The 24,643-nt window shown below is 42.8% G+C and overlaps 1 protein-coding gene across 1 annotated transcript in view; it reads left to right on the forward strand.

The window, feature by feature from the left end:
- Positions 1–24,643, forward strand: part of LOC309394248 (sodium- and chloride-dependent GABA transporter 2-like) — a gene marked incomplete at its 5' end in the record, with an annotated part of 216,712 nt that overhangs the window by 159,858 nt on the left and 32,211 nt on the right. Inside the window, 7 exons of the mRNA XM_081957155.1 lie at positions 4,386–4,464; positions 7,440–7,572; positions 13,575–13,709; positions 18,812–18,915; positions 20,132–20,256; positions 22,260–22,372; positions 24,281–24,418. Of these exons, the coding sequence (XP_081813281.1) occupies positions 4,386–4,464; positions 7,440–7,572; positions 13,575–13,709; positions 18,812–18,915; positions 20,132–20,256; positions 22,260–22,372; positions 24,281–24,418 (827 nt within the window). The remainder of the gene's footprint in view (positions 1–4,385; positions 4,465–7,439; positions 7,573–13,574; positions 13,710–18,811; positions 18,916–20,131; positions 20,257–22,259; positions 22,373–24,280; positions 24,419–24,643) is intronic.

Consider the following 24,643-nt stretch of genomic DNA (forward strand, 5'->3'; position numbering starts at 1 on the left):
GCTTACTCTTCCAAGTTCCTTAAAGAGAGAGGGTACATTTCTCTTCTTCATAACATCACATGCCTCAGCTGTTACATAACACAATGTTTGTCCAAATTGGCAAATGCCTTGTTTGGACTGGCCATTTTTCAGCTTCAACTTGTCACTGATTTCGTTCAACTTTACCTCCTGTGAAGCTTTTCTGATTTGACTGGTCAACCTGTGGTTCATACAGCAAAGGTTTCCCGTACTTCCTGCTTAATTAAATAATAAAGATTAATTAAATAGTAAATAAGGAGATGTGTGTCAAAAGTCAAGATTGCAGCCATGCAATCTTTTTCTCTGTGGGCATCCCTATCTCATAGGAGAGTGGGGAGCATTCTACCCACCAAAATCCATCAAACAGTTTGTAAACAGTATGAAACCCATTTCTTTTAAAACATTTACAAAGGGTATACATCTACTACTGTATCTCTTTTATCTCTAGTACCTATATTTTAAAATATTTTACACATCAATCACATTTACATTTCTAACCCTTAGCACCACCACACTGGCCTGTATACTTTTAAATTTTCTCTCATGTCTTTTCCAATCTTTTCCTCATATGCTCTCCTAAGTCAGCATCTGGCTTTGATCTTCTGAGCCAGCCACATTCATCTGGTCTCTCTCTTCCATGTATTGGCATCTACTCTCTCTCTGTGTGTGTGTGTGTGTGTGTTGTTGTTGTTGATGATGATGATGACGATGATGATTGATACAAGGAAGGCTTGCATCATGACCATTCTACCATCTTGTCTTCTCAATAACAGAGCTTCCATGCAATACTTCTCTGTATTATTCAATCTACCTATATATAAATGGTTGTCTGTGTGTGTGTGTGTGTGTGTGTGTGTGTGTGTGTGTTTTCCAGCATAACTCTGGAACACCTCAAGCAATTTCAACCAAACTTGGTACACAGATGACTTACCCTCTGGAAAGAAATACATCCGTCGGGGTGTGTGTTCTGTTACGATACAGCCTGTTGTGCCATACTGCCATACTGGCTTCTACTGTAGAGCAGAGGGAAGTTGCCATGGTAACAGCTTCACAGTACTCCACAAGGGGGCTCCCTCTGGTAAGAGGGAAAATCCAACACTAGACATTACATTTGGTCCAGACATTTTCCCCCATATAAATAAATAGCTGGGCAATGCCGGGTTATAGTCTAGTGGCATATAATTGCTAATGTTCCATAATCAAGTTTTCCTAACTTTTTCCTTATAACTTTGCTGTAAGTAGTCTGTCTTTCAGATTCTGTTGAATCTCTCAAACATTTGCTTGATAATAATACATTGACACTCTGCTCTGTAATTTTATTCTTTGCTAAACCTTTTCATAAGTAAATTGCCTCCCATTATTAGAGACGGACTCCTTCCCTACTAAAAGCAACAGGCCAATGTTCAGTCATTCCTGCTGAAGTGTGATACCCAAGCTACTTCTGGTCACTTATAGGAATCAATCAACATTGTAGCACAATGGTAACCCACTGGAATCCTATCAAAGAGTCCTACAATATCAGTAACTACATTCTCCGAAGAAGCATCTGGAAGTAGCTTAGATGAAATGATATAACCCTTCGGTTCAATTTTCCCAGGTCTCATGCTGCAAACCTCTCCTACCCATGACAGTAAAAAGTGCTGCTGAACTAGATAACCAAAAGTTACCTTTACAGGTAAACATACCTGAATTTTAATTTGTCAAGTCATTGGGTTTGAAAAGAGCTAGTTTGATCTAGTGATTAAGGCTAAAAACCAAGCAGACTGTGAATTCTAGTCCTAGCAGTTATACTCCCTTAGCCCAACACACCACATAATGTGGTCATTGTTAGGTAAATAGGAGGAGGAAGGAGTATGATGTACTGTATATTCGCTGCCTTGAGTTACTTATTAAATAATAAAGGTTGGATGAAAATATAATAAACACATAAAATAAAATAAAAAATAAGTGCCAATCTGTCGACGTTTTGAACGCAGGCAAGAGACACTAGCAATATAGAATGTTGATCCGGTGTCAGTTCCCTCTCTTTTAGGTGGTACATCATTTTCTACCCCAGAGAAATAAAAACCAGTGTTATTCTTTCATAAAAATAGTAACATTTGGTTCTGTAGCAACATGTATTTGCCTGAGTAAATTGATTTACTACAACTTGTTTATTAGAAGCAACTTCCTTGGAACATAGCATTTTGACACCCAAACTAAACCTTTTCCCTTTTGGCTACTCAATCCTTCCTCCCGGTTTACACTTCCAAGCCCCTTAAAGGCAAGGTACGCAGAATATTTGACAGCCTGCGCTGTGCTTCATGACCTTTCTCCTGCTTTTTCTTCTCTACATTAGTCACACTTTTTCCATAATATCCTCTCATCCTCTTATTTATCTAACGTTCCTCGATGCTTTGGTGGTGCGCTCTGTCTCTAGATGTTTGGGTTTTTTTTTTACAAACAGCTCTCTGGGGCAGCTGCATACATGGAAAGGGGCGTGGGGGACAGAATGTACACAGAGAAGCAAATGTGAGGAGGAAGGAAGGGGTTTGGGCCTGCAATCCTAAATTACAACACTCAGCATGACTTGATAACAATCTGCATTCCACAGACATCTGGAATTCATATATGTTTGAGGAACTGCCAGGTCGTGTTCGGGAGCCCCAGACAGGAGGAATCCAATAAAAATGAGGATGGGTGTTTTAATAAAGCCTCAGGGTCTCTCTCAGAGTCAGTTTTCTTGGAGCCGAAGTATTTATGTTGCTAAAAGCATCTCAGCAAAGTTGAATTGAATTGAGTACTTTATTTGGCCAAGCGCGAATGTTTTTCTGTTCAGGTGCAAAAAAGGGTGCGCGCATGCCCACACCCATAATGCGATGCCCTCCCCCCCCGTGCATGCACAAACAACCCCTTCACTCCCCCTACTCCACACATGCGCACAGGCCTCACTGAAGCCTCCCGACTTCCAGTAGGCCCGTTGGGCTGTTTTTTGCCCTCCCCAGGCTTCCAGAAGTTCTGGTAGGCCTGTTGGCCCTGTTGGCCCTGGGGAGGGTGAAAAATGGCCTTCCCCCGCTCCGGAAGGCCAAAAATCAGCTGGGGCCTGCTGGAGCTGACATAGGGCAACACCTCACGTGCCCTCAGATATGGCTCCTTGTGCTACCTGTGGCATGCGTGCCGTAGGCTCACCATCACAGGTATATGCAAGGCAACTGAATAAGAATAATACGGGCAATAAAAGGGGGAGTAAAGAAGATAATAAGGATAAGTAATAATGTTACAGCCACAGTATATGGGTTAATAGACATTAGGCAGCACTGAGAGAATTGGGTGTTCAGTAAGAGTAACTCAGTGGCTAAGATGCCGAGCTTGTCAATCAGAAGGTCGGCAGTTCAGCGGTTTGAATCCCTAGTGCCGCGTAACAGAGTGAGCTCCCGTTACTTGTCCCAGCTTCTGACAACTTAGCAGTTCGAAATCACGTAAAAAATGCAAGTAGAAAAATAGGGACACTTTGTGTTGCGGAGGTGTGGAGGAGAGGGGTGGGTGCTAACTTCCTACAGACCGAAAAGCTCTAAAATAGAAAAGGTAGAAGGAAAAAGAAGAGGACAACCCGCCATGAGATGGATGGACCCAGAGACAGTAGCGATGAAGGCATCTTTGGGAGACTTGGAAGAACATTTTAGGGATAAATCATGAAAGATATCTAGTTATAAGAATGACGATATCACATAATCGTATCAATTATTCATCAGACTAGGCAATAAGCAAGCTACCTTTGGGCTTAATAAAATATATGAACCAGTAAAAAAAGAAAAGAAAAATAGGGACCACTTTGGTGGGAAGGTAACATCGCTCTGTGAGCCTTTGCCATTTAGTCATGCCGGCCACAATGACCACGAAGACGTCTTTGGACAGCGCTGGCTCTTCGGCTTAGAAACGGAGATCAGCACCGCCCCCTAGAGCCAGAAATGACTAGCACACAAGTGTGGGGGAACCTTTACCTTAAGACGGATGGCATGCGGGGGAAAAGCTGTGTTTTGTTGTTTTGGCTCGCAATCCCCTCTAGTACTTTCTGAGGGAAGGAATTGAAACAGTTTATTTTCAGGATGTGAGGGGCCTGCAGCTATCTTCTCAGCCCTCCTTCTGGCCCACACGCTATATGCGTCTTTTACGGAAAACAGGTTGGTGGCCGTTGTTTTTTTCTGCAGTCTTAACTATCCGTTGAAGTCTGTACCAGTCCTATATTTGGTTGCTGTGTCACACCAGACAGTTTGGCTCCTGAATGGATGTTCTAAGCGCCTTGGAGATTTGTACTGATTATGGGGTTGGATCATTTGACGTTCAAGATCTCTTCCTACTCTTACATGTGTCTCTCTTTCTCCTGGCAGAGTATTGTGTGGCCGTTCTGAATGTCTCCGACTCTGGGAATAATACTAACGCCACCTCTCCAGTTATCGAGTTTTGGGAGTACGTATGTCAATTGTTGGGGTTATTTACTGTATTTCCTTTCCCTAAATCACTTCCCTAGGATTTAGAGGGGATACCGTATTTTTTGAAGTACAAGACGCACCATTTTGCCTCAAAAAAAGAGGCTGAAAATCTGCGTCTTATACACAGAATACAGCATTTTTTGCCTCCCGAAACCCTAACCCTAACCCCTTCACCAAAATGGCTGTGCAGAGCCTTTAGGAGCCTTGCAGAGTGTTCCTGGGGGCTGGGGAGGGCAGAAATGAGCGAAAAATGAGACATTTTTGCTCGTTTTTGCCTCCCCCCCAAGCTCTCTACAAGACTCCTAAAGGCTATTCATGCCGGGTTTTTTGCGAAAAACGGGCCATTTTCGAGAGGTCTGCAGAACGCAAAACCTTTTTTTAAAATTTGCCTCTTCAAAACCTTGGTGCACCTTATACTCCGGTGTGTCTTATACTCCGAAAAATATGGTATATCTAGAACTAGCCTTGCTGAAGTTCAAAGGGAAAGAAATGCATAGGATCACAGGATACAGGTGGGGAAAACAAGGGGTTCATCCCAGTGATGAAATTCATTTTTTTTTACTACCGGTTCTGTGGGTGTGGCTTGGTGGGTATGGCTTGGTGGGTGTGGCTTGGTGGGCGTGGCAGGGGAAGGATACTGCACCATTCCCACCCCACTCTGTGGCCAGCCAGAGGTGGCATTTGCCAGTTCTACAAACTACTCAAAATTTCCGCTACCGGTTCTCCAGAACCTGTCAGAACCTGCTGGATTTCACCTCTAATTCATCCTCAGTTTTCTGAGGTTTTTTTTGAGGTACAGAAAACACAAGCATTGCATACATCTACAGTATATCCACCATCCCAGGGGTGTCTGTGGGGGATGGTTAAAAAAAATATCAAGGTGGCAGTACTACATTGCACATCATCTGGTGGTTGATTTGTCCCCTCTTCCTACCAGCTTTCTTTACCATCCTAAACATCTGTACAGCATCTTCCCAGAAACAAAGCCTCTAAAATAATGTGGCGTGTAAATTGGTGGTAGACTTTATTATATGTTTATTTGTCACATTTTTATCCCGAATCAGATATCATTGTAGTATGATGGCTGGGCAAGGAGGCTATTTTGAGAATAGCCAAGAGAGAAATCCAAATATTTAGATTAATAAGAGAAGGTAAACAAACAGCAGGGAAACCAACCTGATGTTGACATGATAATAGCAGTAGGCTCCAGAGGTGGGTTGCTGAACTGGTAGTGGCAGTGGCGGGAGGCTCCGCCTACCCATCCGGACGCTTCTGCGCATGCACAGAAACGTTGTGTGTGTGTGTGTGTGAAAGAGCGAGAGCGCGAGCAAACTGGTGGTAAAACCAGTACAAACCCACCACTGGTGGGCTCTAAATGAAATACTTCATAGGATTTGGGAATCCTGCAGTTTTTATTGCAAAAAATATCTATATTGCAGAGATGGAACAGTTTTTCCTGTTGAGTCATAGTGCCAAACTATACTGTATAAATATGCTGCTTTTTCCCATCCCTACTGTCTCTTTGAGGAGGAACGGACATGTGATCAAACCTGATCATACCTGATCAAACCTAATTAAGTCATTGATTAATTTCTGGGGAAAATGCCTAAATTTTATGAAGGCAAGTGGGAAATACATGCCATTGTCTACCCATAAGCTTATCAGTATCGTCAACACATTTCCTCTCTCCCTCAACACTTACCAATAAAGACCATATATTTTGTAGCAGAGGTGGGTTTCACATAATTTTACCACTGGTTTGCTGTGCATCAAAACTGTGAGTGCATGCACCTTCTGCGCATGCAAGTGACACTGCGCGCATGCACTTTGCTCACACAGACTGCTTGCATGCATGCAGTTTAGAAAAAATGGCTAAATAGGACAGCATTGTGCCAGGGCGGGGGCGGGGAGGCAGGTAACCCCACCCGCAAGTCGCCACTACCAGTTCGCCTGAACCGGTCCAAACTGGCTGAATACCACCACTGATTTGTAGCCTTTAGCCTGGATAGCAAGGACTATCAGAACTATCATTATTCTGGTAAAACAGAGTAACAGTCTGCGAGAATGACGCTGGGAGACAGGAGGAAGAGCCACAGCCGTGACAATAATCATGCATAACGTATCTCAGTCCACACAAGGAAAGTTGGCATGGGAACATCTCAGAAGGGACCCTTTTCTGGAGAGTAAAAGAGGCAAAAGAGCTTTCAAACTTGCAAGATTCTGTTACTATAGCTTACAATAAGGGCTAACACAGTGGTGTCAAATTCAAAGCCCGAGAGCTGGAGCTGGCCCATGGATTCCAAATAGCATCCAAAAGTAAATCTGAGTCCAAGACAAAGTATTGCTCAAAGTTCCAATTTATTAAGAGAGCCATGTTGGCACATCTGGGAAAACCTGAATCTGAAAGCTTCCTGGTTTTCCCCACCTAGTTGAAACTTCAAGATCTTGCCCCCACACCCACAAGTCCATCACATGGTCCAATCTTCCTCTGCCACGCTGGCAGTTCCACCCATCCAGTTCCGGTCAGGTGCAGAGGTGCGAAGACAAAGGATGACCTTGGCTTTCTAGAAAGAATTTTGTTATGGCTCCATCGCATCTAACTGTACAATCCCCCGCTCCCATTTCCTCATAATAGAAAATGCATAGTAGAATAATAGAAAGTATGGCAGCCCATTTTGGCTGGCAGAGCACTCAGGCCACTATAGGTGCCCCCGACATGAGTGACGTCGACCTCCCCCCTCCCCGAGGTCAAACACAACCCCGATGCGGCCCTCAATAAAATTGAGTTTGACACCTCTGGGCTGACAGATACTGTAGTGTCTATCCTGCAATGGCCAAGTTCAACAAAATACCTTTAGTGAGGAAAAGCTGTCAAGGAAGCAGGTATGAAGGGTTAATAGTTGCTGGCAGAAAGATGCCTCACCTCCTCCATCTTTTCATCTGTCCCCTCAGGAGGCGAACGCTGAAAATAACAGACGGTCTTCACAATCTGGGCACTGTGCGCTGGGAGTTGGCTCTCTGCCTCTTGCTGGCCTGGATTATCTGCTATTTCTGCATCTGGAAAGGAGTCAAGTCCACTGGCAAAGTAGGAGTTACCCTATGCTTGGTTAATGCGTAAATTGATTTGCTCTGTCCTGTCACTCTCCTTGCATCGGAGAGTAGTAGGATAAAAGTATGCATGGAATATATGCATGCCTTATGGGGAGTGGGAATATTAGAAATAATTTGATCCATTTTAGTCGGTGTTTAAGACCTGAGAAAAAGGGCAAATTAGAGCCCCATCCATAATTCTTATAGCAATAACTTTGCAAAAAAAATGTCCTCACAATCAACCTTCCTCAATTTTGTATCTTCAGATGTTTCAGGTTAGGCAACGTTCAAATGTATGAATGCTTCACTGAAATTGAATGGAATGATGTAATATGCCAGGTGACCTCCTACAGCCTAGACTATTAATCTCTGCTGGTCCATAGAACACCAGAGGTTAACAGTCTAAAGATTAAACAATAGTTTCCCAACGTTACTAAAAAGGAGCCCAACAGGAAAGAAAGGAATTATTGTTAACAATGTTCCTCAAAACCTGTCTCACAAATGGACTAGACCAATGACGGCTATCCTTTTCGGCATCGAAAAGGGAGCACGCAAACCCAGAAGAGGAGCTGCCTGGGGTTATGCGCATGCCCAAAAATGAACTTCTGGTTTCTGGCATGCGCATGTGTGCCGGCCAGCTAGTCTTCCAGTTGCTGGCGCACATGCACATGTGACGATCAGCTAGCCAATGCGCATGCTCATGCCGGAAAACAGAAGACCAGCTCTTCCAGTTTCCGTCGCTGCCACACGCAGCTGATCACCGGACACACATGCGCACCAGAAACCCGGAAGAGGAACGGGCAATGCCGTGCATGCCAGGTGACATGGCTCCGTGTGCCACTTCGGGCATGTGTGCCATAGGTTTGCCATCACAGGACTAGATTTGCTCTGTCCTGTCACTCTCCTTGCATCGGAGAGTAGTAGGATAAAAGTATGCATGGAATATATGCATGCCTTATGGGGAGTGGGAATATTAGAAATAATTTGATCCATTTTAGTCGGTGTTTAAGACCTGAGAAAAAGGGCAAATTAGAGCCCCATCCATAATTCTTATAGCAATAACTTTGCAAAAAAAATGTCCTCACAATCAACCTTCCTCAATTTTGTATCTTCAGATGTTTCAGGTTACAAATCCCATCGCAGCCAATAGTGTTGTATACAGTGATAAGAATTGTAATCCCACATATCGGAAAGACTCCAGGCTGGAAAAATTGACCTAGTCCATAGTTGGCTCACATTACCCGATCAAAAACTGTAGCTTAGACCTACATTAACTTCAAGATTAGTGCATTCATTTGTGAGAATTTTTTCAATAGGAGGTGACAATGGTTATTACTACATAGAAAAATTCGTGGAGGGCAGATATACCAGCATTTGAGGTATCAGTAGGTTTGTAAAATTCCTGTAGAACCATCTTATTCTAGATTTTACTAGTTGTTGGAAATCAAAGGCAGAAGAGTCCTCCAGCTTCTGGATTTCCCAGAACCATTAAAGTGGCTAATATTAGAAACTTACTATTGTTGATGATACATCTAGTCCTGTGATGGCAAACCTATGGCACACATGCCCGAAGTGGCACACGGAGCCATGTCACCTGGCATGCACGGCATTGCCCGTTCCTCTTCCGGGTTTCTGGTGCGCATGTGTGTCCGGTGATCAGCTGCGTGTGGCAGCGACGGAAACTGGAAGAGCTGGTCTTCTGTTTTCCGGCATGAGCATGCGCATTGGCTAGCTGATCGTCACATGTGCATGTGCGCCAGCAACTGGAAGACTAGCTGGCCGGCACACATGCGCATGCCAGAAACCAGAAGTTCATTTTTGGGCATGCGCATAACCCCAGGCAGCTCCTCTTCTGGGTTTGCGTGCTCCCTTTTCGATGCCGAAAAGGATAGCCGTCATTGGTCTAGTCCATTTGTGAGACAGGTTTTGAGGAACATTGTTAACAATAATTCCTTTCTTTCCTGTTGGGCTCCTTTTTAGTAACGTTGGGAAACTATTGTTTAATCTTTAGACTGTTAACCTCTGGTGTTCTATGGATTGATTGTATGCCAACCTGACGACTGCAAATCGATCAGGGGTGTGCTTCAAAAATTTCTGCAACAGGTTCCCTGCCCGGTTGTTGGGTGGGCGTGGCCATGGCGGGTGTGGCCATGGTGGGTGTGGCCTAGACGACATCCTGCACCAGGGTGGCGGGGTGGGGGCCATTTTTGCCTTCCCCAAGCTCTGGAGTTTTCCTCGAGCTTCTGAGAGGGCAAAAACTTCCTCCCCCGGGATCTGGAGGAACTTCCGGGAGGCTGGGAGGCCCGTTTTCCACCCTCCCCGAGCCTCCGTGCGGGCCCTGCATTTACCTCACATCCAAAACAGGCCATATGGAGACTCCTGGGAGGAGAGGGGCAGGGTGGGAGGGGAGAGGACAGCCAGGAGTGGGATTTGGATGTTCTCCAAACTTGCCATAACGTTAGCTATAGGTTCTCCCAAACCCGGGCAAACCAGTAGCAGCCCACCCCCGAAATAGATCAAATGGGTCTCTCCTTGAAAAGTATGTGGAAGTTGCAGTTGCTGTAAAATCCACAGCTACACTGCTAACCAATCCCTAAGTGGCATTGGTTGCCAATTCCTACTAGGCAGAATTAAAGTTGTTGGTATTAATTTTTAAAGCTATGAATGGTTAGGAGCACATTTGCAGTTAGGATAGTGTCTGATTATTAAATGACAATACTCCCATCATTGCTAGAGGCCCATCATTTAGGCAAGCAGGACATACAGTAGTCTTCTCTTGCATTTGCCCCTCAGATTATGATGCACGTTTCTTGGAAGTTGCATTGGAAGTCTCCTCTTTCCCAACTTAAAAAAGAAACAGCTCTTTCCCAACTTTTAATTATTACATTTTTATTCATATTAATCTGTGTATTTAACTTTTTAATTTTCGATTTCATGTAACATTTTTTGTTAAGACACGTTGGTATTTGCCAGGATAGAAATGAGAAATATCAATCAGATAAAGGAAAATTCAAGGTCTTAACTGATGTTCCTTAATTGAAAGCCAAAACGCATAGCGTGGAATATAAATATATTCCCACTTTGGCTACTTACATTATAGGATCCAATGGTAATAGGAAGCATCGGTTTGATTAAATTAGCATTGCATTAAAGTTACACTGAATTAAGAAAATGCAAATGAATACTCTTCAGGGAAAAGAACATGCATTTATTGATTCCAGGAAAACACAGATATCAAGCATATGGATTTCAAAATGTACTTGCATCATGTACTGCTATTACAACATTGAACATTTTACCATTCTGTCAGTTCCATCATGCTCTTGTTGTAGGCCGGGAAACACAAGCTGCTGCACTACCATAATGTAAAATAGGTTGTGCTATTTCTTTTGGAAGGGCATAGAGCAGGGCTGTCCAAACTTGGGAACTTTAAGACTTGTGGACTTCAACTCCCAGAATTCCCCAGCCTGGGGAATTCTGGGAGTTGAAGTCCACAAGTCTTAAAGTTCCCAAGTTTGGACACCCCTGGCATAGAGAGACTTTCACATGGCAACATTCATTCATTCATTCATTTGCTTATTTCTTATTTGAAATGTGCCATATGCACTTAGATTCTGATGTAAATTTCCTTTATTCCTTCCTTCTTCTTACTCAAATCTGCAAATCCCCTGCGAGCAGGGACCAGACTCAAATTGGGTGGAGAGGAGAGGGCTGATGAAGCACATTGCTTGACAATTTTTAATTTTTTTTTCTTTTAACGGCTCTTTAATCCCTTGGTGGATTAAAGGTGGCATTGGGGCGACTGAATGGAGCTGAGAGTTTACGGACCGCAAGCTCTTCCTGACGCCTACGCAGAGTTCACAGCAGATAATTTTTTTTCTTTGCGCCCTCATAGAGAAACATTCGCCACTGCCTAGGATTGAACTCTGAACCTTCTGAGTGGGAAGCAAGTTTCTTCATCTCTAGGACACCCGGCTGCTCATACAAGCTGCAGCCAACTTGCCACGGGGCAACTATCTGTGGCCAACTCCCCACGGGATAACTTGCTGCGAGAAAGAGTTGCACTAATATCAAAGAAAGGGTGGGCTAGTGTCATTAAAGAAAGGATGCAAAAGGAGGCACACAAGGAAATGTGGACGGCAAACATTAAAATAATGTTTTATTTATTTTAAATAATTAAATTGAATTGTTAGATTGTCTTGCGGGAAGTTGTCCCGCAATGAATTGGCCGTGGTGAGTTGCCCTGTAGCAGGTTGACAGTGGGGAGTTGGCCGTGATGAGTTGGCCTCAGCCAGTTGTCCCATTGTGTTCATTGAAACATGGCAAGCAATAGAAGAAGGAATAATGGACGTTCCAAAAAGCTACGCCAACAAATTCTGAAGATAACAGATTGGCTCACAGATTGAAAGAGGTCAATCTGCATTCCAATATCCAAAAAGGGAGACTTAACAGAGCGTTAACAATATTCTTAATTTCACGTACTAGAAAATAATAGGCTAATCCAAAACAGATTCAAGCCTTGCATGGTAAAAGACATGACAGATGTTCAAAGTGGCTTTAGAAAAGACGGGATAATGTGGCATGTTATTTCCAATGCGACTGGATAATTGGGAAAGCCAAAAAATAAAAATAAAAAAAGTCATTATGTGCTTCATTGATTATGAAAAGAGCATTGATTATGTGGATCGCATTCAGTTGTAGAATGTGCTTTAAAAAAAAATCAGGACATCACATTGTCCTCATGGAAAACCTACATATACAAGTCAGGAAGACACAAGGTTACTGAAGGTGTGAGACAAGGCTGCACATTCTCCCCTTAATGATTCAACCTATATTCTGAATATTTATGAAGGGGGAAGTGGACTTGGAAAAAGATGAACATGGTTTTAAAATTGGGGGAAGAAGCATCAGTAATCTGACCTACTCTATGCTGATGACATTGCTGTGATAGCCAAGAATGCAAATGTTCTACACCAGTGAGGGGGAACCTTTTTGGCTCCAAGTGCTCAGACCGGAACACGCATGCATGTGCATGCGCCAGAGCACTGGAAACCTGAAGACCAGCTGGCTGGCGTGCACATGCCTGTTTTTAGCTGTTTTTCAGGCCATTTTTGGTCTGAAAAAGCTCAAAAACAGCCTGAAAAATGGCCTGCTTATGGACCGTTTTTGCACCATTTTGGGTCATTTTCAGGGCATTTTTCAGGCTGTTTTCAGGCTGTTTTGGGGGGCATTTTCAGGCCATTTTCAAGCCATTTTAGGCCATTTTCAGGGCATTTTTCAGGCTGTTTTTCAGACAGTTTTTCAGGCCATTTTCAGGGCATTTTTGGCCATTTTCAGGGCATTTTTCAGGCATTTTTCAGGCTGTTTTTCGGGCCATTGTCAGGCCATTTTTGACCATCTTTTGGCTTGTTTTCTGGCACTCCGGCACCTGCGAAGACCAGCTGGCCGGCGCGTCAGAAACAAGAAGAGCAGCTGGTCACAGTGCGTGTGCCCACAGAGAGGGCTCTGCGTGCTACCTCTGTCACACGTGCCATAGATTCGCCATCACGGTCCTACAACCTCTAGTAATAAAAGTAAAGCAACACTGTGAGAAAAGGGACCAAAATTAAGGAGACTCCAAAGGAGTCCACAACAGATAGACCAACCAGCTTCCGAATTGACAGTGAAGATATTAAATATCTGGTGAATAATATCTGCCTTTTAGTATTAACCTGCTAAGGGTGATGCGTAGTTTAGGGCTTTCCCTACAATTTTTTTGCATCCAACCAGCAGTTGTGTGGGTGATGGAGTGAGTGGTTGGGATTTTGTTTTGGTTTGCTTTGATTTTTCTGAAGTTGTGGTCAAGCCACTTGAACTGTAGCGATGGGTTGATAGTCTTCATGTAGATTTGTGGCCAGAGGTTGCCTGCCCTGGTCCTCTGTTGGTGTCGGTTAATAGCTCTGAAGACCAAGGGTCTTGGCTAGTCACTACTTTTAATGATCTTTGTTTTATTCCCAGGTAGTCTACTTCACTGCCACTTTCCCTTACCTAATGTTGATTGTGCTGCTAATTCGAGGAGTCACTCTCCCTGGGGCCTTAGATGGAATTATATTCTACTTAAGCCCAGACATTTCCAGATTGGCTGATCCTCAGGTGAGTTGTAACTTCTATTACACTTCAATTGGCAGATCATGCACATTTCAAATGGATTTGGCAGATGTGGTTCTCCGAGCAAATGGAGGGTCGTTTTAAGCGCTCCTAAGGCTTCAGGGACCGTCAAGAGGCTTCCCTGAAGCCTTTGGAGTGCTCAAAACGACCCTCCTAGCAAACCGGAAGTGCGTTCCTGAACTTCCGGTTTGCCCGTAGGGCCGGTTTTTTTGCGCTCCAGAGGCTTCAGGGAAGCTCATGAAGCCTCCGGAGGGCCTCCAGGGGGGGTGGGGGGCTCTTTTCGCCCTCCCCAGGCTCCTATAAAGCCTCTGAAGCCTGGGGAGGGCAAAAAATGGCTTTAAAAAAGGGTGAACTCAGCTGGCCAGCGCGCACATGTGCGCTGGCCAGCTGACAGGGCAGCGCCTCACGTGCCCTGACAAATGGCTCCGTGTGCTTCCTGTGGAACACGTGCCATAGATTCGCCATTACTGGTATAGGGTTTCCTGCCCAGGCAGGGGGTTGAACTAGAAGACCTCCAAGGTCCCTTCCAACTCTGCTATTGTATTGTAAACCGGTAGCGTTTTTTACTACCAGTTTGGGCAAACCAGTCCAAACTGGTAACATTTTACCCCTGGTGTTACTCCTTTCTCTCAAAGTTTTGCATCATCTACAAATTTATGCAAACATTCACACAGGATAATTTGTATTGAGGTTTGCCTGCCAGTTTTCTATTTTGTGCCTATCCTATGTACATCTTTCTCTAAGATGCACAGGTTTTGCATACAATTTTTCCAAGTATTCATTTTTAATAGTCGATGTTTAAGCAGAAGAATCTTTCAAGAGAATTCTAATGGACCCTGTGGATGATTGCATGCTCATTCCTGTTTCAACAAATTCTTTCCTGGATGATTGCACCATTTGCTTGAAAAGAAATCTTTGAAAGATTTATTTGACATGCTTACTCTTAACTGCTTACCTGCGGGATTGTCAGTAATATAACATCTTAAGCGTGACCTAATAAATCCAGTCAAACAAAATGCACATGAAAGCATAAAATACCATCTATCACTTTCCCTTTTGGGTCTTCTCCAGGTGCATTGGCTTAAACACATGTTGTCCCCAGCCATCATTGTGCTGGTAGCTGGGGATGATGAGTGTCATGGTCTGATGCATCGGGAAATTGTGGACGTCGGGGAAAATTGCAACACATACATTAAGAACTCTCCCATGGTAGCACTCTGGATAACTTGGAAACATTCAACCTGGGCTCTAGCAATTCTTTTTTTTTTTTTATTAAAAGAGTTTTGTACAAACAAATTTTCCCCCTTTTCACCCCCCCTCCACACAATATAAATCTCATACAAATGCTATACCCCCCCAACCCCCCCGCAAAAATTCACATTCAAATATTATACCAAACACTTTACCCCTCCCCTCCCCCCATCTTAAAATAGATTACTCATAACCCCTCTCCTCCCAACAAACACTATATAAATTTCTCTTAAATTAATAATAACACATTGATCATTTTCTAAGCTAATTTAACATCTATAACTCTTAATATAAATTTCTCCTAGCCTAACAATGTTTCATTAGTCCCATCCTCTAATTTATTCATACATATATATTGCCCCACCCTCCACCCTAACCCTCCCCCACCTCCCACACAAACCCACCCCCCTGACTTCCGCTATATACCACTCTAACAATTCCAAACATCCCATATACTATTTACTCTGATCATCTATCGGTCTAAACATTCTTACCTAAAGGCTAGATAATAACTCCTAGTCTGGTATTTATTCTGTATATAATCAATCCATTTTGCCCATTCCTGTGTGTAAGCCTCCTGTTTCTGAGCTTTAGCAATTCTTCAATATGTTTTGTAATCTTCGAAACCATCCAACAGTCACAGTGTACCGTGGAAGTCTAATGAAAAAATCCAAGCAAATAAATGAGGTTACTAGCCACATCATCACAGAAAAGTTATTTCAAAGCCACCACTGTATTTTCCCAACCTAACAGCCCATATAAAAGAAGAGAGCTGGCCTGGAGAATCCTTCAGAGACATTGTGCTAGGATAAGGAGTGAGGGGTGGAAGTAGGAATCTCTGAACAGGGCTTAATACTAGAGGAAGAGAACTTGTGGTCCAGGAGGTATGGCTGAATCCCAATTTATAGCAAACCTAGCTAGCCTGAACAGGGTTCCCAAGTGTTGTATTTTCCAACTCTCCAACCCAGATGTATGTACATGTTGGACTACTGTGCTTATCATTATTCATCTGTGCTGTGTATCAGCTGATCGTGTTTTTGACCCCTTATTATTAAGAAAACTTTTACTTTCTTTTTGAGTCAGATAATGAGTTTGGAGTTGAGTCTCTCCAAAAGATAATTAACCACAAGCAAAAGATGCCTCCCATCTCCCTAGAGTTAACCTATTGGCGAGATGGGCAGCGTATAAATTTATTAAATAAATGAATATTGAAGCAAATAAAACAACAATAGAATACTTCTAAATCTAGATCAAGCTAAAAGTAAAAAACAAACAAACCCTCAACCAACCAACCAAAACCAATACACACATTCAAATGAAGTAGTCCTCAAATATATAAATGGTTGGTTGTTATTATTATATACACAACAGTGTGAAATCATTGCTGCCAGTTCTTTAGCCGATATTGGCCTTCATATGCATCGAGTTCTTCCCAAGAATCTAGGATGTTTTGATGTATTTTTTGTTTCCCTTATTATCCTCCCCAGATAATAAGCCCAATCGTGCTTTTGAGCGATGCACTAAAATAAGCCCTCCCCCAAAATATTGCAACACAGCAGCAGCTATGAGGTGTCCACGCTTGCCGCCTCCTGCAACTCAAAAATAATAAGACCTCCCCCCAAATAATGCCAAGCTCTTATTTCGGGGATCAAAAGAAAATAATGCCCTGTCTTATTTTCAGGGGAACATGGTATATGTGCAGATCCAAGCAGTGTAGCCTTTTGCAATCAACAGATAGAAATTTTGTTAATGCGCAGATTTTATTTTGGTAGGGCACCAGTCTGCCAGTTGTTGTTGTTGTTGTTGTTGTTGTTGTTATTATTATTATTATTATTATTATTATTATTATTATTATTATTAGTTAAATTTATATTTAATTCTCAGAGATATCATAAGGCAGTTTACAAAATGAATATTTATAATATTAATACCAATTAATATTTATATATATTAAAGCAATAAAAAAGTGCTATCTTTGCTGGTTTTATTTTTGTTATTGTTGGGTATTTGACCATCTCACACATTCCCTTGCTGGACGTCTGACACTGGACTGACATAGAAAATTTAATATTGATTGAGTATACAGGAAAGTTTACATTAGAGAAGCAGCCTTTCGGATAGTCGAGTTTCAGACTATTTAGAGCCGGGATGGCGAACCTATGGCACGTGTGCCACAGATGACACTCGGAGCCATTTGTCAGGGCACGTGAGGGGCTGCCCTGAGTTCACCCTTTTTTAAAGCCATTTTTCGCCCTCCCCAGGCTCCAGAGGCTTTATAGGAGCCTGGAGTGGGAGAAAAGAGCCTCCCCCCCCATGCACACACCCGAGGCCCTCCAGAGGCTTCATGAGCTTCCCTGAAGCCTCCGGAGTGCAAAAAAATGGCCCTATGGGCAAACTAGAAGTTCGGGAACGGATTTCTGGTTTGCTCGGAGGGTCATTTTGAGCATTCCGAAGGCTTCAGGGAAGCCTCCTGAAGGTTCCTGAAGCCTCCGGAGGGCCTCTGGGGGGGGCGGGGGAGGCTGTTTTTGCCCTCCCCAGGCTCCTATAAAGCCTCTGGAGCCTGGGGAGAGCAAAAAAAGCATGCAAAAAATGGGGGGGAGCACCTGTAGTGTGTGCATGCGCACTGGGGGGTCACTCATTGCATTATGGGTGCGGCATGAACACGCCCCCCTGCGCTCTCTCCACTTATGGCACGCGAGCCAAAAAAGGTTTGCCGTCGCTGATTTAGAGTCTCTATCGGGTATTTCAAGAATATGTGTGTTCATGAGAATGCAATTGTTTATTTCTTGTGCAACTCAATATTTTCCACATGACCTGGGTTGGACTTCAGTTCCCATATTTTCTGGACAAGGTAGACAATGACTACTTCAATTATGGGAGTCCTGCAGCTTTTCAGCCTACTAGTTTGGAAAAGGTTGTTGCTTTTGTGTTGTCTTGTGCCCCATCCTTTGACTTTGTACTACTATAAGGAGCATAAAAGATAAAAAAAACTATTTTATTAAACACAAAAGGATCTGAGTAGGATAAATTTATTCAGAATCTTTGGGGGAGACTTCCAAAGTAAGTTATTTTCACATTGATATAAAAGGTTTTAGATTTTGATTTATACATGTATCATTTGTGAATTTTTTAGTGCTCCACTCTTTGATTTGATCAGTTGCTCCATCACTTCCAACTCTTCATGGTCCAATGTAACTGCTTCTTTGAGTTCTTGTAAGTTCCTACTTGTGTCATCAGTGATAGTAGCAGCCCCCTTTTCTTCTGTTGACTTCTTTTTCCATTGACTTTAATTTTTCTAAGTCTTGGGATCTTCACTGCAGTAGTTACTCTTGCCTTTGCATTATGTATGCACAATTTTAAAGCTTTAGCTTCATTATTAATGCTTCTAGTGAGCAGTCTGGTTTTATTTCATCTAATATTGAATTATTTGTTCCTCTTCAAAGACAGTCCAAAGTATTCTCAACAGATTTTCCAGCATCAGGATTCAAAGGCATCCATTTCCCTTCATTAAGTCTTTCTTATGGTTCCACTTTCACAGCCATATGTTACTAATAGAAAAGGACATGAATTCAGCAATATGAGTGTTTTTTCCCCAGCATGATGCATCTCTACTTTAATATCTAAATAGATCTGCCCTAATCTTTCTCCTATGTAGGAAATTCTTCTCAGTTTCTGGATCCAGCTACCATATTTGTGAATTTTTCAACCAAGAGCATCTGTTACCACTTCAACTTCTTCTCTAACTATTTTTTCCTAGGGATGGCATTGCCTGTTAACATGTTGTTCTTGATGATCTACCTCCTGACCATAGAACTATTGTCCTTTTCTTGTTTCAGGTATGGATGGATGCAGGCACTCAGATCTTCTTTTCATATGCCATTTGCCAAGGATGCTTGACAGCTCTTGGCAGCTACAACAAATATAACAACAATTGTTACAGGTAGAAGTAAAACACCACTTTCAATTTCTGCAGACTTTTAGAGTGTTGTAGTATTAGTCACTGTATGTTGACCACCTGTGTTTGTAACCCACTGGATTCTTTAATATATATTTCCCTGTGATCTGACAATTCTTCTATAATGCAGGATCTTCCAGAAAGGTTCAAATCATCACAGTTCATCTTCTATCCTGCTGCCTGCTTCATAAAACAAACATTTGCTCATTTCTGTAAATATAGATATAGGCACACAAACATGCACACACAAAAACACACAAACATACACAAAGAGAGAGACATGTCGATTTTTATCTCTAATCTATGTGTATAATATCCTTTAATATATTTTATATGTTCTGCAAAGATATTCTAACAAGACATGATTTTATGTTTGCGTTCTTTGCATGGATTTCTTCTACTTCAATGATCAATATTTCTAAGAAAATATACTTTAAGTACCCTTATGTATCTGTCTGTCTCTGGACTTCTCCAGCCTCTCATATGCTTACATACAAATACTCACACACGAAACTTCCTTATATTGAATCATATTTTTTACATTTAGCTGCAAATATCTACTTTAATCTAATTGGAAGCAATTCCCCAGACTCAAAGTTTTTATGTGGAGATACTGTGGATTAAATTGGTGTCTTCGTTGTTACAATACTTTACAGTGAAGGCCAGCAAGCTATTTAACATGTAGACTTTTTTTGTTCAAATAATGGTATAACAACCCCCAAATAATACTTACCAAAAACAATAGTTAAAGGAGAGTAAAGCAAAAAATATTAACAATAATTAAGAGTGAACAAATAAACATGGAAATAGAAATAAAACAACAGTGACAAAAGAAAGCAAAGGTAGTACCAATAGTCCTAAGTGCTTTGCAGAGGTGGTATTCAGCAGATTCTGACCAATTCCAGGGAATGGAGATTTTACAGTATCCTTCCCCTGACACGCCTATCAAGCCACACCCACCAAGTCATGCCATGCCCACCAAGCCACGCCCACAGAACCAGTAGTAAAAACAATTGAATCCCACCACTGAGGCTTTGGGAGTAATTGCAAAACAACTGGAGCAACTCTTGAACATGACCAGCATTGACAAATACGCCATCAGTCAATTGCGAAAGGCAGCTTTACTTGGAACAGCTTGCATACTCTGACAATATCTTTACCAATGACAACAATTTCTCTCTCTCTCTGGAATTTTCCACAGAGATACCTTCATGCTCTGTTTCCTGAACAGTGCCACAAGCTTTGTGGCGGGCTTTGCCATCTTCTCCGTCTTGGGCTTCATGGCGCAGGAACAAGGTGTCCCCATTTCAAAAGTAGCTGAATCAGGTAAGGAGTCGATGGCTGCAAGGTGGAGACAGCTAAATATAAGTTATGGTCTACATTCTGACCTGAGCTTAGTGCACAAGATAATCTGCCATAACGTCCTACCTGTTAATGACTACTTTTACTTCAACTGCAATAACACAAGGGCTATCAATAGATACAAACTAAATGTAATCCGTTCTAAACTTGATTGCAGGAAAAACGATTTCAGCAATAGAGTAGTAAATGTGTGGAACAACTTACCTGATCCTGTTGTTAATTCCTCTAACCCCAATATTTTTACCTTAAGCTGTCTCCCGTGGACCTTATGTGTTTCTTAAGGGGTCTCTAAGGAGGCATGCATAAACCACCAGCCATCCCTGTCTTTCTGTCCCATTTATATCTACTTTTTTATGTGTTTATGGCTATGTTTTGCTTATTTATATTCATTTATTTGTGCCATTGTTTTCATGTGTTTTCATACTTGTTTCCTTGTACTTGTTGATAAATAAATAAATAAATCCCAGGTTCAAATCCCAGTAAGGGTATGGCTAGCTGATGAGAGCTAAATAGCTTGAAATGGATCCATACTAGTCTCCCTTTATTTATTTACCAGCACAAATACAACACACACACACACACACACACACACACACGTGTGTGTGTGTGTGTGTGTGTGTGTACATGTACATGTATATGTATATGTATATGTATATGTATTTGTTTTTGTAGATTTTAACGGGTGTAGGTATGCTGGTCTTGTTGTATTCTGGTCTTTCCCCATGTAAGATTGAGATTGTCTTGGCAACATTTCGGCGAGGTCCACTCGCCATCTTCAGGCTGGTGTTTTCGGCTTAAAGTGTGGTCGGAGCTGCTGTCTTTCTATAAATGGGTGGTGGGTGGGGCTCGTTTGTTGACTAGGGCTGGTTTCCAGATGTCTGGTAGGCGGGAGGTATTGTCACCTTTATTCATGTTGTGGGGGTGTTTTTCTACTTTGATAGCTTCCATAGAGAATAATTATGGAAACTATCGAAATAGAGAAACACCCCCACAACATGAATAAACGTGATGATACCTCCCACCTACCAGACATCTGGAAACCAGCCCTAGTCAACAAACGAGCCCCACCCACCACCCAGGCTGTTACAACACAAAACAACAATGGACACACAGCCAGCACCAATCAGCACCAATCTACCAATCATGATACATCCACATAGCCAATCAATCCACTTACTGAAACAAAGCCAGCACTCCATCCCCTCCCTTTCTATAAGATTTATAGAAAGATGGCAGCTCCGACCACGCTTTAAGCCGAAAACACCAGCCTGAAGATGGTGAGTGGGACCTCGCCGAAACGTTGCCAAGAAAATCTCAATCTTACATGGGAAAAGACCTGAATACAACAAGACCAGCATATATATAAGCCATAACATAAATATAAGACTCTCTTTCCCAATCTGATTTCTGGGCCATACTGGCTTGAATTCTGTGAGTTGCCACCTGTGCTAAATTGGGGGAGTCCTTCCTTAAAAAATATCCATATGAGTTCTCTACAACAGGGCTCTCCAACCTTGGCAACCTTAAGCCTGGAGGACTTCAATTCCCAGAATTCCCCAGTCAGCTAGCTGGCGAATTCTGGGAGTTGAAGTCTGCCAGGCTTAAAGTTGCCAAAGTTGGAGACCCCTGCTCTACACGATGAGTAGAGAAACTCACATGTGTCTGATTTGGTTGATGTTCTCCATGCTTACCTGGTTTTGTCTCCCATACCCAGAAGGCACTAGATTGGAAAACACAGGTAGCTCCTGATAACTGTGTATTTGTCTATCTTAATCCAGTAAGCATGTTTGATAAGGCAGAAACTGAAAACCAGCATTCTTTGCATGAATTCCCGTTCAACTCCAATCATCATATCCAGTGGGATAAAGTTTTAACAGAAACTGTGATCTGATAACTGTTGAAAGGATGCTGGTGCCTCACCTTAAGCTAATAGAACATTGCTTTGCTTCTTTTTGTTTGATTGACAGGTCCTGGCCTAGCATTTATTGCTTACCCCAAAGCAGTAACCATGATGCCTATATCTCAACTGTGGGCCTCTTTGTTCTTCCTTATGTTGATCTTCTTGGGGCTGGACAGTCAAGTATGATGACTTATTTTTTTAAAACAATTAGACCTTCTAATGCGGGGGTGTCAAACTCAAGGCCCAGGGGCCGTGAGTACCATGGGGTACTTAGATTTGACCCATGGGCTGCCTTGGAAACAGCAAAGGATTGGCCCACAGTGCTTCTGCCAGCGAAAACGGAGCTCGGGAGGGTTGCAGCTGGCCATGGTGGCCAAAAACGGAGCTTAGGAGCCCGTTTTTGCTGGCACTGCACTGGAGCCACCACAGGCACCCCAATATGAGTGATGTTGAGCTGGCCATGCCCACCCTGGCCATACCCACTCTGCCCCCCCCCGCAAGGTCAACCACAACCCTGATGTGGCCCTCAATGAAATCGAGTCTGACATCCCAGCTCTAATGTATTCTTAATTCCATCTAATTTGAAGAATGCAGAATATTTTAATATCTTTGTATATAATACACCTTGCAGAAAAAAAATGCAATTTTAGTTTTTTGGGAAAGAAAGAAGCCCCGTGAGTAAGTGATGTTCAGCCTTAATTGCTTATATAAATTAGGAGAGCAGAACTTTGATCTGATGCAACTAAGATGCACAGATTGTTTGTGGTACAAATGCAGATGGAAGCTCTCTTTAATGAATTCTTTCTCCTTTTCTTCTTCGAAATGAACTGTTGTTTTTTTTCTCAAGTAGCTCTTAAGAAAGAAGTAAGAACTTGGCAAAGGATTTACTCATATATTCATGTATGTCAGGGGTGTCCAAACTTGGCAACTTTAAGACTTGTGGACTTCAACTCCCAGAATTCCCCAGCCAGCTGGATGGGGAATTCTGGGAGTTGAAGTCCACAAGTCTTAAAGTTGCCAAGTTTGGACACCCCTGATGTATGATGTACATGGCCCCCAAGTGCCTAATGCCAGTGGATGGTTTCTTCTGTTGACTTTTTTAGCTAAATGTTGTTCTTGAGGCTCTTGGATTGTCTAGCAGAGTTCTTTATCCAGACTCTGGATTTGAACAGATTTTTACAGAAAAATCCTAAGAATTAGAAGCCCTCCATAGGCAAAAACATATGGTTTTTTTACCATAGAGTTCATACAAACAGTTCACGTAGGAAGAATTCTTAAAACTCACCTGGGTGTATATATGTTGTGAATGATTGTTCTGCCCTAGGCTTCCCCAGCAGCACAAAGCTGAGTCCTCATCCCGATAAACCCCCTTTTATTTAATTTACAGTGAATTCCTCTCCAGCAAAGTCTTTCCTCTCTCACAGCCTTTCAACATAGTTCACAATTACTGACATTTATCAGGCTTGGAGAGTGGCCATGCCGATATCTTTCAGACACCACAATCCCTGGCAAGAATGCAGGAATGATCTAATTGTTTCCTGCAAATACCCCTCCCCCTTTGCTCCTCTTTTATTCCCTCTAGGAGGGGTCATTCACCGTCCACCTGTGGCCTTACTCCCAAGTCGACCCTTGTTTCTTAGCTGTTCCCTTCATCTGGTAACTCTCCACATGTGCACACTGGGAACAGGCTCCAGCTGTTCACCTGCCTCACTGATGTCTGATTCCGAAGGCAGTTGATAACTGTCAGACGGCCCTGACCCCATCTCTGCCTCATACACAGAGCCCTCGTCAGAGCCTTCCCCAGACTCCAGGACTGGCCCATGTTCCTCCCCAAACTTCCTCACTGTCCAAATCTGCTGCCAGCTCCACTGGCTGCTGGTGGTCCACAACCATGATGGGAAAATCTGTGATGTGTAGCAATATATCACAAGCCTAATGCAGGATGTGTTGAGAAATGCACATGTGCTAAAGTTGCTACAGGACGCTGATAGGTAGCAAAGAAAGAAAAGGAAAGAGAGGGAAGGAGCTAAACAGATTGAGAGCCAGCAACTTTCTGACAACTGCCTTCTGACATACTTTCTCCCCTAGTTTGTCTGTGTCGAGAGCTTGGTAACTGCCATCGTTGACTTGTTCCCGGAAGTCTTCCGTAAGAAAGGACGTAGGGAGCTGCTGATCCTGGCCATTGCTGTGATCTGCTATCTCATTGGCTTGTTGCTGGTCACGGAGGTGAGAAGTGGAGGTCAGTGGGGAGGAAAAAAAGACAACTGCAAACGACGTGCTACTACTGTGATATTAGCAACTATCTTCCAACACTTCAGCCCATGTGATTATGTTACCCAAATCCTCATGAGGTCACAAAATGCATTATGTTTATATATGTTCTCTTCCCTTCCCTTCCCCCAGCATGATTTCCTATTTTCAGGCCGCTATTCCAAGAAATCACGATCCCAT

The sequence above is a fragment of the Natrix helvetica genome, assembly GCF_964273705.1.
Source record: "Natrix helvetica genome assembly, chromosome: 6".
Classification (NCBI taxonomy): domain Eukaryota; kingdom Metazoa; phylum Chordata; class Lepidosauria; order Squamata; family Natricidae; genus Natrix; species Natrix helvetica.